Source organism: Dreissena polymorpha, chromosome 11 (genome assembly GCF_020536995.1).
Source record: "Dreissena polymorpha isolate Duluth1 chromosome 11, UMN_Dpol_1.0, whole genome shotgun sequence".
Classification (NCBI taxonomy): domain Eukaryota; kingdom Metazoa; phylum Mollusca; class Bivalvia; order Myida; family Dreissenidae; genus Dreissena; species Dreissena polymorpha.
The window spans coordinates 55,469,783-55,484,466 of record NC_068365.1 but is presented as its reverse complement, the minus strand read 5'-3'; the positions used below and the strand labels follow the sequence as shown (position 1 = coordinate 55,484,466).

The following is a 14,684-nucleotide window of genomic DNA, read 5'->3' as shown; positions in this document are numbered from 1 at the left end:
TACGCACTTTGACACATAAGTAGTCGCTTAAAAAATTCAATTAAATTAAGACCTTTCTTACTAAATTCAAGTTTTAAAGGCTTCATTTTGTACGGTAAGTTACTAATATGCAGCAAACAGCATGAAACCTAAACAGCATGTGAGTTACTTTGCCTCTGAGTGGGAAAAAGGTTAATTCATGTAAAAACAAGCAAATTCGTTGAATTGATATCCCCCGCCAAAATACTTCTGGACACAAATATTTCTTAACTGATGGACAACGCCAACATCAACCTCTTATCTATTTATATACTCATACCAAGTTTCAATGAAATCCGTCAAAGCACTTCCAAGATATGGCTGCGGACACCAAAAAAAGCATTTTTCAAGATACAAAGGGCCATAACTTCGTTATTATTTAATAGTGTACAATGCCATTTGGCGTGCATCATCCTCTTATTCATATTATATACTCATACCAAGTTTCAATTAAATCCACCAAAGCACTTCCAAGATATGGCTCCGGACCCAAAAAAGCATTTTTTCAATATACAAAGGGCCATAACTCCGTTATTAACAGATGGTGTATAATGCCATTTGGTGTGCATCATCCTCTTATCCATATATATACTCATACCAAGTTTCAATGAAATCCGCGAAAGGTATGGCTCCGGACACAAAAGTGCCGGACGGACGGAAAGACGGACAACGCCAAAACAATATCCCTCCGCCTATGGCGAGGGATAAAAAAAATAGGCCCATGTTAAAGGGGCATAATGACAGCGTTTCCCAATACATACTGACATTTATTAGAACAATGAAATTATCCCTCTTTTCCAATAGACATTAATCTAACAAGAAAATTCATTGAATTGATATTCTCCACCAAATAAATGTTGTTTATGGATGGGTGCAAATCCCTTGATATATGTCATAATCCACACACACAAATTAAGTATAGGGAAAATATTTGTATGCATTGAAATTCTCCTCATTGATATTTATACACCCATAAAGTTTCATGTTGAAATCTTGTAGCCTAGCTGAGATATAGACCTGTAAAGTTACATCATACACAAACAACAAAGGGCAATAACTCTTATTTAAGAAAGTGCAGGGTTATGGTTCTTGTGCAACACAATTCTCCTTATTGATATATATACAATCATTAAGTTTCATGTTGAAATATTGTATTGTATCTGAGATATAGCCCTGAAAAGTTAAACCATATGAAAACAACATAAACTGTAGATCAATAACTTATTTGAGAAAATGTATGGTTATGGTTCTTGTGCAGTGCACTTCTTCCCATTGACTTCTACACACCCATGAAGTTTCATGGTGAACTCTTGTATTGTATCTGAGATTTAGCCCTGAAAAGTTACATCATATAAACTACAACAAAGGGCAATAACTCTTATTTAAGAAAATGTAGGGTTATGGTTTTGTATATGGCATTTCTCCTCATTTTTATCTACCGTAATTACTCTAAGTTTTCTGACACTCTTTCCAGCAATATAATTATTTTTCTTGACTCTTAATTTTCGGATATACGGGTTTTCATCCACAATTAATGTCTCTTAATTTTCGGACAGTATATTTTACAGCGCTATTCTACAGACTTTGGCCCTGTTTTCGCTTATCTTGTGACACTTCCATCATGGATTTTTACAACTGGATTAAGGAAATAAAACCTGGCAAATGCATTCCAGAGGGCAATGGACCATTACATTCGCCTAATGTGGTAAATAACCATGTATACCGGTACAAAGTAATTGATTCACCCAACAGCATTTGAAACAGTGTCGTCCTATTAAGGAAGCAGAATGTTGTCTGGTTTCACGTTTTTGTTCTATATCATTTCAGGCAAGAGTTAGCAAAGCTGTGACGTTTTATTTATTTTTTTAAGCAGAAAGAGAAGAGTTAATCACAAGATAATTATTGTACATTGCATTTATTTCAATTTCATTATAATTTTCTGACACCTTAATTTTTGTCTATAAATTTTCGGACACCTGTAATTTTTAAATATTTTTTTTATCTAAATTTTCGGACACAATTTTTTTTTTAAATTAAGATTCAGAAAACTTAGAGTAATTACTGTAATGATTTTTATAGATGACAAATAGATCAATCTCTTGAAAGTTGCAAAAAGTATACATTTACCGGAGCTTGAAAGCATGACCAATGCAACACAAATATTTAACTAAGCAATCAATACTGTTCTTCATTTACAATAAATTTTAGACATTCACATTTTACAGTGAAGAGAAATTAATTTAATGCGTTTTACCAGACAACAGGATAGCATCTTTGAAGAGGTCACCCTGGTGGCCATCCTGTGGTGTGCTGTTTCCACCCTTTGGCTCCCCCTCGCCCCCTCCCCCACCCTTCTGGCCCCCTCCCCCACCCCCCTGGGTGTTCAGATGTTCAGCAAACTCAGTCACGTGTGTCTCTAGGTTGTCCAGACTCAGCTGGTCCTGCAGTCCTCTGACACTAATGATGGTAGAAGAAAATATATTTTAAATTTGAAGATAAACAAATCATTTCAAGCCAAGACTGCCAAGTATTGCTTTCAGAAAACTGAAATATCATCATGATTTTCACCAATCCCTTCACTTTTTAGAAGTCATCTTTTCAGAATGACTAGTCAACACTAACATAAGAGTAGCTGTCTTTAAAATAATTAATATTTTGGAATATTGATACCAGTATAGTTTCATCATAATTAAAGAATTACATCTGTTGAAAATAAAATTCTGAAAATAGCATGAAGAAAAATACTGTTGAACACAATCCATTGTTGTAAAGAACAATCAACATTAAAAGGTGTATCATAAACTTAACAAGAATCCAGTATTCAGAAACCTATACCAATGTTTACCCTACCTTAAATACTCGTAGAATTCATTTTTGAGTGGCGTCAACCAAGACGCCTCAGTGGCATGCTTGCCTTCATACGAGCTGGCTATTTTTGTCAGCAGCATGTCAGCATGGCGCTCGGCCAGTCTGTGTGGGTCGTCTCTCAACTTGTAACACAGAGCGTTCCAGTCCTTCGCCTCAAGGGATTTGTCCTTGTTCTTCTTTGTACGCAGGATCACCGTCTGCCACCAGGGGTCTTTCAGGTGAAAGGTTCCGGCTACTAGCGTCCGATTTTGTGTTTGTAAATCAATCATCTCTCCTGAAAAATATCAAAATTTCTAACATAATATTTATTCACGCTCAAAACTACACAGTGAGCTATGAGATCTACAGTTTCGAAACTTTTTGAAAAGGATACATAGAGGATATTTGTTGGATTCGATGGAATATCGATTTTATATCACGAGTAATCATATAAAATAATATTTTCACGAGTGGTGCAGCCACGAGTGAAAATATGTATTTTTTAATGATCTCGAGTGAATTAAAATCGATATTCCATCAAATCCAACAAATGTTCTTTTTATTTTATGCCTTTTTTCACCGTTTATTTACATTGTAAAAGAGTTTAACTAGAAAATTTCGCTGGATTTATAACGTCATTTCGTCGAAAAAATGACGTCATTTCACAGTAAAACAGTGAAAAATATCGATATTTTTCACTGTTATTTTTCATTGTTTAAAACAGTTAAATACCAGTTTTATTTCACTGATATTTCTCTATAAACTAATGGAAAGCATAAAATAAATATGAATATATGAGGAGAAAATTAAAAAAAGACAAATTTCCATATGAGGTGAGTAATGTGGTTGGTTGGCATCATGCTCAAGTGATCTTACAAGCTCCCTGTATGTTTACTGTATACTGAATATGGTCAGTATGGTACTGGTATATGCTGGTTGAGTCTTGGGGAATTTTCATTAAGTTGTTACATCACAAATATTTTTAAAATAAATAAAAATGTTTGTGTCAGAAAATTTAGATACGATATAAAATATTCAAAAATTAAATGTCCGAAAATTATTATTATATTGAAATAAAATCAATAACTCAATGCACAATAATGTTTCTACTTTGAAATTATACAATTTCACAGCTTTGCTAACTCTTGCCTGGAATGATACATAACAAAAATCAAAAACATTAAACATACTGCTTCCTTAATTTTGGGTGAAGCGATTGTTTTCTACCGGTATACATGGTTATTTACCCAATTACGCAAATGTTATGGTCCATTGCCGTAGGCATGCGTCTCCCAATATTTATGACCTTAAACTGTTTGTAAAAATCCATGATCGATGTATTACAAGATTACAGTGCCAAAATTGGCTAAAATAGCGCTGTAAATTATACTGTCCTAAAATGAAGTCATTCATAATACACGAAAACGCGAATGTCCGAAAATTAAGAGTCATGAAAAATAATCATTTTGGCCAAAAAAATAAATAAATAAATTAGAGTGTCCAAAAACTTAGAATAATTACAGTATTAACCTTTGGTCTTTATATATGTTGCTTTTTTTCCAAATGTATTTCATCTGTAACAGTAATAAATAATTGATTATGTTGATAGTATCTAACCACCATCTTGAAAATTGGTTCTTGTTGAGCCCTGGCTGGATTCTGATTGGCGATTCCAATTTCAAGATTTGCATACTATAAATAGCCTTAAAAACTGCACGGGAGGTTAATTTGTTGTCAAAAAAACTTCAAGAGACGATGTGGTATGTAAAATACTAATAAATTAACGATTTTGTGTTACTTAAGAACACTATATGATCAATACATAAAAGAGGAAATCTTTGATAAGAACTTATTGAGTTCTGATTAATTACAATATTATCCTGTTTTTTGTTGCAGTTTTGATCAGCAAAACGATGGTGACTGTGTCAAACCTTTTTTCTGTAGCGACCGCATCATGTGGGAACGTTCCATCACATGATTTCACATGATTTCACACGATCTCAATAACCACGACTCATTAAGAACCCACGAGTCAACAAGAACCTACCATATTGGATCACCTATTTGATGCATGTTACTCTTTAATATAATATATAAATGAGTAAATGAATGATTAAAATAATAAAGAATCAATTAATCAATAAGTGCATCAATGGCACAGGACAGTCATGATAAGGTTTGGGTTTTATCAGCCCTGTTTTACAAACTTAACAGTATTATTGTTTTGTGTTGTTCTAGTTTTACCCTTGACTCTCTTGGGTTTGCATGGTGGCACCAACTGCAGACTGCCGGCCAGATCTTTCACATCGCTGTACCCCACCCACTGTATGTCTGTATCACCCTCCTCTTCCGAGTCCTCCCCGTCGGGAAACACCTGAAATCAAAACTGTGCTTAATGTATGTGCAAACAGTGTCATCCCATATTAGCCTGTTTAGCCATATCGAGAATCAACGGCTCATGCTTAATACATTAGTCAATATGGTGGAATAATTCTTGTTAAATTAATCAAAAATAATATTTATCATGGTATTGTTGAAAACACATTAAGAATCTATTATTGACATACCATAATTATATATATCGCTGAATATCTTCATTTAACATATTTCTGGTCTAAAGAAAATTTCAGTTCACCTAGTTCACGCGATAGGGTCTACATTATATAACGATTTTACTGGCCGTGAACTGACCTTGATACTTTGCGGGTTGGAATGCAATGCATTAAAATGAGACCACGCTTCCACTGCTGGAACGACGGCTTGTTTAAAACTTTATACATTAACATGCTTTATGTTCAATTTCGAAAACTATTTAAAATGGTTTGGCCAAAACGAAATCAGGATAGGGAAAAACGATACTTTTATGAACTTAAATATACTAGTACACAGACAGGAATATGGAAGCAAATTACTAAATATGAGAACATAGCCTGAGAATATAGTACAAACGCTCTTGCGCTGGCAATCCTCTGAAAATAAAAGGTGCACGCACAAACTGTATTTATGTTGAGAGTTGAGTGTAAAACTGTTCTATCTATCAAGCCTTTTCATATGAGATAAAATTGTTTCATGCAGAACACGCAGTAAAACAGTGTTACAAAGACGCGGTCATGTTTCCAATGTTCTGGTGGTATGCTAAAATCAGCCAATGGAATAGATGAAGTGTATTCATTCGTGTCTAGCCGCGGAAAATTTTATTTCAATTTTATTGGACACTTACACAGGGATAATTTTAGGTCTGCGTCCTGTACGCATAGAAATCGCGGGGGACGCAAACATTTGCTATATATGCGTCCTGCGGACGCACAATCCTAAAAGTGTATAAATTATGATACTGAAAAATATTTTGCGAACAGAGAAAAAGAATTTTAGACCCCAAAACTTGCAAATTGACCAAAAATGGCAGCCATTTTACTTTTGCGCAATCAATAATACGGGTCATTGGAAAGCTTAATTTTGTATTCAACAAAAGGAAGTGTCATTATGATACGGAGCATGGGTTGCATAGCACAAGATTTTTTTGACAATTTTGTAATTTTCTAGCAACAAATTAACAGTCCTCGTGCATTTCATGTAAACCATGCGAAAATAAGAAATCATGTAATTCTTCTTCGGGGAAAGCCTGGGCTTTTAATTTGAATGATGAATAAAAACTTGTAGTGCTTTGTTTTTAAGTGGAAACTTGTTTTCTTTTATACCTAATGATAAAATATGACATTTCTGCAGTTGTTATTTTCACCGGTGAAAAGAACAAATTTTTGGAACTCCTTTTTCTATTTTTAAATTATCATAAATAATTTTATATATATTTTCTATGATCACGAGTGAATTAAAATCGACATTCAACCAAATCCAACAAATTTTCTTTTGATTTTATGCTTTATCACCGTTTATTTACATTGCAAAAGAGTTTAACTGGAGAATTTCGCTGGTATAATGACGTCATTTCGTTTCACTAATGACGTCATTTTGTGTTTTGAAATGTATTAAAGCATTCCACAGTAAAAACTCCGAGAAAGGGTAACTTTTCAGCTAAAGGGAAACAGCTGTTAATTATTTTCTTGAAAAAGGGGCATAAAAGAAACAGAACATTTGTTCATGTCAGTGTAAGATCGTTTGTTATTTCACTCGTGATCATAGAAAACTAATATTTTCTATGATCACTTGTGAAATAACAAACAATCTTACACTGACATGAACAAATATCCTCTATATGTTAATTACGCTGCATCTTAATGGCTACAGTCATTGAGATATGTCAGTAAAACTGCTCATCTATTATAATGATCAAGTGGGGTTATTGTTTGTCGCGCTACACACGCATGAATGCGATGTACATCTAATGACTAATAATCTAGTCATAAAACGGTTGAGTTGCCTTTTAAAGTTTCCTGTTTAATTGCGACTAGATAGCCATGTGTCGTCATTAAAATGTTGAAATACCCTGATCCACTATGTTTTTCTTCTGCTCATAGATGGGACCCATACTTTTTCTCTGGGACCCATAGATTTGAAACCTATGAGTCCCAGGGACTCATACTTTTGATTTCTAAAATTATCACTGCTTACAAAGGTCAGGTAAGGTCAAAAGTGACGTTAAACAGCTACGCCGAAAAAATACTGATTTTGAAATTAAATGTTTAAATGTATTCTGTCTACCCCCATGGAAAGTTTGTCACAACATTTCACACATGCGCTTAACATTGTTAACATAAATTTGTTCATTAATGTATTCCTATAGTGGATTATGATATCCGTTTGCAGGGTCATTTAACAAAAAATACACTACACATATTACAATTATATACCGGTACAAGGGATACAACAATCAAAATTTCTGCCCAACACATTGCAGGTTATGATTATTTACAGGATTGCACATTTAAAGAACAAATTGTATACGAGTCAACTTTCAGTTTCATTGACAATCATACAATTCATTAGATTAGGCATACATGCCAGACGTCCCGATCTCGGCGGGACAGTCCTGCTTTTGGGCTCTTTGTCCCGGCATCCCAAAATGAGACGATTTGTCCCGACAAATGTTAAAAACAATATAAGGTCTATAAGTTCCCAATAAAATTCGCTTTTCAAGCTCTTTCTAGCTAAAACTTATCATCGCTAATCCCTTTATTGCCACCAAATAACAACCCACTTCTACTATTCGAGTGCACCAGTGTTGTTTTAGACAGCTTATCAGCATTTATCGGCAACTTATTGATTTAATCAGCATTCACGCCATGGTGTTTTTATAATAGGGGTCACAAATTGCTATCGAAAGATATATCGCACAGAAATAAACGCCACCTGCGTTTGTATTTCATGGCCCAATCAAGTCTATTATCCTGTGTATTATACAACCTAAGGTTATAAAACCTGTCAAAACACCGATTTTGTACATCAAACAAATTGAATGCTGACCAATACACATTGATGTTTCTCACAAATTAACTTTTGTTTTGACCGATTTTCAGAAAATAGTTTGTACATATTACAACAATCTAAATTTAGAATTTATTTATGATTGGTTGAATAAGAACAGTGCTCGATGCGCTCACATCGTGTCACACGATTTAAATATGTTAAAGGGGCCTTTTCACAGATTTTGGCATTTTTTAACTGATTCATTAAATGCTTTATATCGATAAATGTAAACATTGGATCGTAAAAGCTCCAGTAAAAAATCAAGAATAAAATTTAAAAAAGGAAAAGAACATTGCCCGGACCAGGTTTCGAACCAGTGACCCTTGCAGCCCTGCCAGAGTCCTGAAGTAAAAACGCTTTAGCCTACTGAGCTATTCCGCCGTGTACATATACATGATGTATTTTATACGTTATATAAGCAATCTTCGTAGTTTCACAAAATTTCACGACAAAAACAGAACTCTCCAAATTATTCAATCGTTTCGCGTTGCAACGCTTTATAATTTTTAGGTTTTAAAATCGTCAAAAGATGCATATAATGGCTATATTAGACCATGATAAATGTTCAGTATTACTGTTTCCTCACAAATATCATAACTATAACGAAAATTTGCGAATCTGAAACAACTTTTTTCAATTTTGTCAATTTACCAAAGCGTGAAAAGATCCCTTTAAAGGGGATATCCCTGTACCAATTGGATGTCAAATCGAAAATGGAGAATGTCTGTGTTCACGAAATTCTGAACACAGATTTATCGTCAATATTGGGCAGAAATTTAGAGTTTTTGTATACTCAAACCTGGTTAACTCGCGGGTCGGGTTGACTCGCGGTATTTCATTAGCGCCCTCTGGACTTTGTTTATAAACATACCTGCGTGACCTACTTGTAAAATCTGACAGAAAACATCTCTCGCTACATGATGGAACCGATTTTTGGTAATTAAATGTTGTAAAACTCAGACTTTAACAATATTTGAATTTTTATACTTCAGTTAATTGTCGTAACGAAAAAAATGTGACAGTGCTTGAAAATTACTGTGCACTTTATTTTATTTCATGTCTTAAATTCCATATATTTAAATTGTTATATACATTGTTGAGTGTTACTATGAATGTTATGTCAGAGCTTTGATTATTCATGTTAAATTCAATATTGGTGCTGTTTAACCTATTTACCGCGAATCTACGAGGCGAAAAAATAAACAACAATCGCTGACAGTGGTGTTGGATGTGTTTCTACGGCAGTTAATTTTGAAGGATTTTCGTCCTAAAAAGGCAATTGTCCAATAAAGTTAAGTTAAATATGATTATCCTTTAAATAATTTATCTGATATATGAAGATGGTTTCTAGAGGCAAGTGAATGTTCCTCAAATACCGCGAGTCAACCGTGTTGCAGTATAAGTAATATACTGACTACTGACTAATGAAAAGGTGGAATGATTGATCGTTTAAGTTGTCCCACTTTATGGTCAAATTTCCCGACAATTTTTTATTTAAAGTCCCGATTTGGACCTAAAAAATTCTGGCATGTATGGATTAGGCTATATCAATGATGTTAAGCTATTAAACAAGAATGTTCAATTTGAAATCGTTTTTGAAACACAATCAATTAAACAGACCCCGAAAAAAAAAGAAATGTTTAAAAGTTTTGTTACTACCGTTTCCTGGATTTCTTTAAACACTCCGGTAACTAATTGTGCTATTTCTTCCATTCTAGTTGTTTTCGCCGTTTTACAGGCGCAATTCGAATCACGACAGTTCCATGACAGATATTAAACTAGGGGAAGAAACTCTAAAACAAACGAATCCTGATCATTTCGGCACCTGGTCACTTCGAACTTAAGTCACTTCGGCACTCGGTAGTTATTTTGGCACTGGAAGTTTGATGTTTCGGCACTTACTTTGTGTTAAAAAAGTACCTAATTTGATGATAAATAAAATGCATTTATTGGTAAATTAATATATTTCAACATACATTGTATTGTCATCCAAATGCCTTCTAGAGATTTATTTGATCGCAAAATCGAAAATTAAATGGAAATAGAAATGAAAAATAGTTAAATCTAAATATAAACCTTTGCAAACCTGCGGTTTAAATGGTTTAAAAAAGTACAATAGCTAAAAATAATGAATTAAATGAATTTATTATAATATATATATATATATATATATATATATATATATATATATATATATATATATATATATATATATATATACAGAAGCGTATTTAGGTGGGGGGCTAGGGGGCTAAAGCCCCCCCCCCCCCAGCTGGCTGGCTAGATATGATTTTAAAAAAATGAGCCCCTTACAGTTCCAATCCACTTGTGTATTTCCTGTCAAATGCCCCTAATTAGGCCATTAACAGCTGTCAATTTGTGTGATTAGCCCCAGGCATGTGTACAGACAATCTAACCTTCGCCAGCTATACTGTACGCTTCATTGACTGTAAGTGATAAACTGCGCTATTTGATTGGCTGAAGGAGATACATTCAACTTATGAAATTCATCGATACATTTAGCTATAGGTAAATGTTTACAAATGGCTGCCGCATTGGACTTGTGCAAAAACAATATCCTCCAATGACCTTCAGTCGAGCGGTTAAAGAAACAACTAAAATAATTTCTGAATGAATTCAAACATTGCCGCAATAGACGATGTACCTAAAAAGATGTATTTCATTCCTGTTAAATCCATGTCAAAATTGTTTATTTAGAGGGCGTTAAACCACACAAAGCCGATAGTTCCATACACTTTGCGCGTTGTTTACCTTGAGTCGAGAGGTAACATCCGAAAAGCGAGAGTACTCGATTGCAATAGACATGAGTTCAAAAAAACTTCGAAAATTCGATTCACTGAACAAATTTAGAGAAACCGAAAGATTAATTTTACTTTGTTTATAACTTTTATTTACCATTTAACAAGTTTCTGTTTTAACGGTCGATCTTCTTTTGAGCAACATTGACATGAAAAAGTGCTCAAGAACTGAAAAAAACTACAACGTTCGCAATTTGTTCCAATACAATTTCGGCATATAGACGAGTTAATTGTTATTGTTTACATTCGGGATTTTCCGCGCATGCGCACTGACTGGTTGGCAAAAACACTGGTTACAGTAACGTAAAACATGTATAAAGGGCTTTTGTTTAGTCAATAAATTGATAATAAATACGAAATAAACATTAAAACTCTTTAAAAAAAAAGTTCAAATATAGCATATTTAGTACCAAATAAATGTATATTCACAAATAAAATTTCCTCTTCATAAAAATACGAAGTAGTTATTAGCATAGAGTAAACGTGATCGGAATACTGACAATTCCACAAAACAAAACAATAAATTAGCCGTATTCTTTCTGATAATAAGACTTGAATAAATTATATTTAAACACTAATAAAACATATTTTAATTGTATTATAATTTTAAGTGGTGTGGATAGTGTTTTATTTCATCAGCGATCAATAGAGTCAGAGGTGCATTTAATCAATTATAAAAAAAGCCCTAAAAAGCGGAATACAGTACTATTTTTAAATATTGTGGTAATTTTCTTTTACATTGAATGAATTTACGTTTCGTTTACATTGAATGAATATAAATTCAATTTACCATACAAACGGAAAACCCCTGCATATTAATTACCCAAATGTAACTGTCTTTGCATGTATATTGAAATCTCTATTAGTAATAAGGAGTGATAAAAATATAGCATTTTATGATAGATGCATATATTTAATTTATCTAACGGCCCCTTTTGTGACTGCTTATGTTCATGATCGTGTTTCGGACCCTGCAGTTATGTACAATCTTTACACATAATAGCGCAGTTAACTTTTGCCGGTACCCGTTAAATACCTTAATTGCATAGCAGTAAAATTGCACAATATTTAAATGTATAGTTATTAAACAATGTATTATTAAGTTTAACTGGCTAATAAATATATACACTCGTTCCCGTTAATACATTTCCGACAAATGTCTTCATTTTTGTTAAAATATTTCATAAAAAATTAACTTATCAGTATTTTTAGCTTTAAAATGTGGCTTAAATGATTGCTCAATATGCCAAGAGATGACATAGAGGTATCGTGACTTATGTTTACTGACCAGACACTCGTCTGCAACATGTGGTTTATGCAGCGGTCCAAGTGTAGGTCCCTGGGTTTATGACACCATGTTTTATTTGTAATTGTCTGGACAGTATCCGATCATAACGAGATAATCGGTTTGTGATAACAAAGGTGCAATTATACACCGGGATATAAATGCTGCAACAAAGAGTGCCAAAATTAGTGTGAACAATAAAATAAAACAATTACATTAAATAAAAGAATTTATTGAATGTGTAAGAAGGTAAGTTTTTCCAGACACATAAAGGTTCAAATCAGTTACCCTATGTCGCGTACATACAATTGACCTATTCGTTGTTTGTTTTTATCCTTATTTGTTTTCGTTCATTAAATTTAATTCATTCTAAATGAATTTTAATTTCTGATAAGTTTTTAACTAAAAATGGTCGCGATGAAGTGCCAAGTAGAGAGATTTTTGTTTAACCACATACCGAGCTCTTAGATTGTGTTCCACTCCCGAGTTCGTTGTCAGTAAAATCAAATAATAATAAAAACAATAAAATCGTTCCAAAGATGCATTTCCTTGCATGCTAATGTTTTATTCAGACATAATTAGTAAAATTATATTCGATATTGTGCATGATTATCATTAAAAACGAAGATTTCGTCAACCTTCTCTATATGCGCTTATATAAATTGCACCTCTTTTGCCAACCAGTGGGCGGAGTCTAAACTTTGCAGGTGCGTGTGACGTCACGCGTTAACTCGTCTATATATTACTATTAAAAGATTTGATAAAATTATCATCAAATCGGGACAGGGTATATCCACTGAACATGTGGATATCGGCATGTCTCATATTTTTCGCGATGTACGCGCACAGATTGTTCCATGCCACAATTTCTGGGAATCGTGATAAAGGAAACGAATTTTCTTTAAAATAAATCAAATACTTGAAATTATGTGTTTACACTAGCGCAGTGGTCTGCAATTTATGCGCAAGTTGAATGAAGAGTACCGAAAAATGCATGGAAAAGGCATAAATTTGGACTATTTCAGTTGAAGTAAGATTTTTAATGCAATTAAACTGTTTCTTTTCTTATTTTAGTCGTGTCTATAATTATTTTAAGCGTAGTAATGTTATTTAAAAAAATACTGGTTTGAGAGACATTTGATTTACCCCTGTGTGTCTGTCTGTCTTTCACACTTGATGTCTAAACTCAAGTTCTTGTTTTACATGCACGTTTATCATGCAAAATGCTGATTAGAAAGCATGAAATTGCATCATTTGAAGGTACCATTTAAAAAAAAAAATCAACGACGGAAGGAGACACCTCTCCCGCACCCTCCCCAGTTGAGCCCCCCCTCAGAAAAAATTCTGGATACGCCTCTGATATATATATATATATATATATATATATATATATATATATATATATATATATTTCAACGTGTATTGTGCTGTCATCGACAATAACGCTTCGACTGTCTTAATTTTTTAACCTAAGTAACCTAAGTATAATTAATATATATTCTTGATATGTTAATAAGACCATCAAAATAAGGCAAACACATCGAATTTTAATCACTTTCATTTTTCTATTTTTCTATATTGAATTTTTTTTTTTAAAAACACATTCATAGCAAACACCGATAAAAATTGGACATGACCAAACAAATACAATTCATCGAATTTTAATCAGTTTTATTTTTCTACTTTGAAAAACAGTTTAAAAAAAAATACATGGAAAACATCGATAAAAATGGACATGACCAAACAAATATCATTCATCATCACTGCCCACCAGAAGCAGCTGGTCCTTACACGTGGACACACACTCTAAGAACGTGAGGCGGAGATCTTTCTATGAATACATCTCTCCCACAGAGAAAACAGCTTCCAGTGGATGTTACGGGTGGTTTTCCGTTGATACCGTTTCATTTCCCCTTCGGGCATCAGCTTGATGCGCGGTAGGTTGTCGGATGCCTCCTTGTACAGTTCGAGGACAAGTAAGTAGAATGGCACCGGTCCTCGTGTTTCCACCTTGGTGTTGAGACGGTTGTGCCATCATTCACATTCGTTTTTCGTTCTGACACCTTTCATAAAGATTGACCAACACTCCATTGAGAATACGCTGCGGTTGATCCAGATGCTAAAGACATATGCCATGACAGCGTCCAGACGGTCATTGTCGCCGTGCTCGTCCAATTCATCGAACATGGATGGAATGTGTTCTGCCGGCAGAAACGGCAAAGCCATGACATGGCGCAAGAAATGATAGACGTCATCTTTCCGATTAAATGTCGTCTGAAAAATTATATACT

General features: G+C 33.8%; 1 protein-coding gene across 1 annotated transcript in view; it reads right to left on the bottom strand.

Annotated features, from left to right (window-relative positions):
- The window catches only part of LOC127849857 (DNA helicase B-like), a 37,370-nt gene extending 27,308 nt beyond the window's left edge, over window positions 1–10,062 (bottom strand). Inside the window, exons 1-4 of the mRNA XM_052382609.1 lie at window positions 9,949–10,062; window positions 5,110–5,239; window positions 2,869–3,160; window positions 2,273–2,475 (exon numbers count right to left, since the gene is read on the bottom strand). Coding sequence (XP_052238569.1) covers window positions 2,273–2,475; window positions 2,869–3,160; window positions 5,110–5,239; window positions 9,949–10,002 — 679 coding nt within the window. The 5' untranslated portion in view covers window positions 10,003–10,062. The remainder of the gene's footprint in view (window positions 1–2,272; window positions 2,476–2,868; window positions 3,161–5,109; window positions 5,240–9,948) is intronic.
- Window positions 10,063–14,684: the final 4,622 nt, after the last annotated feature.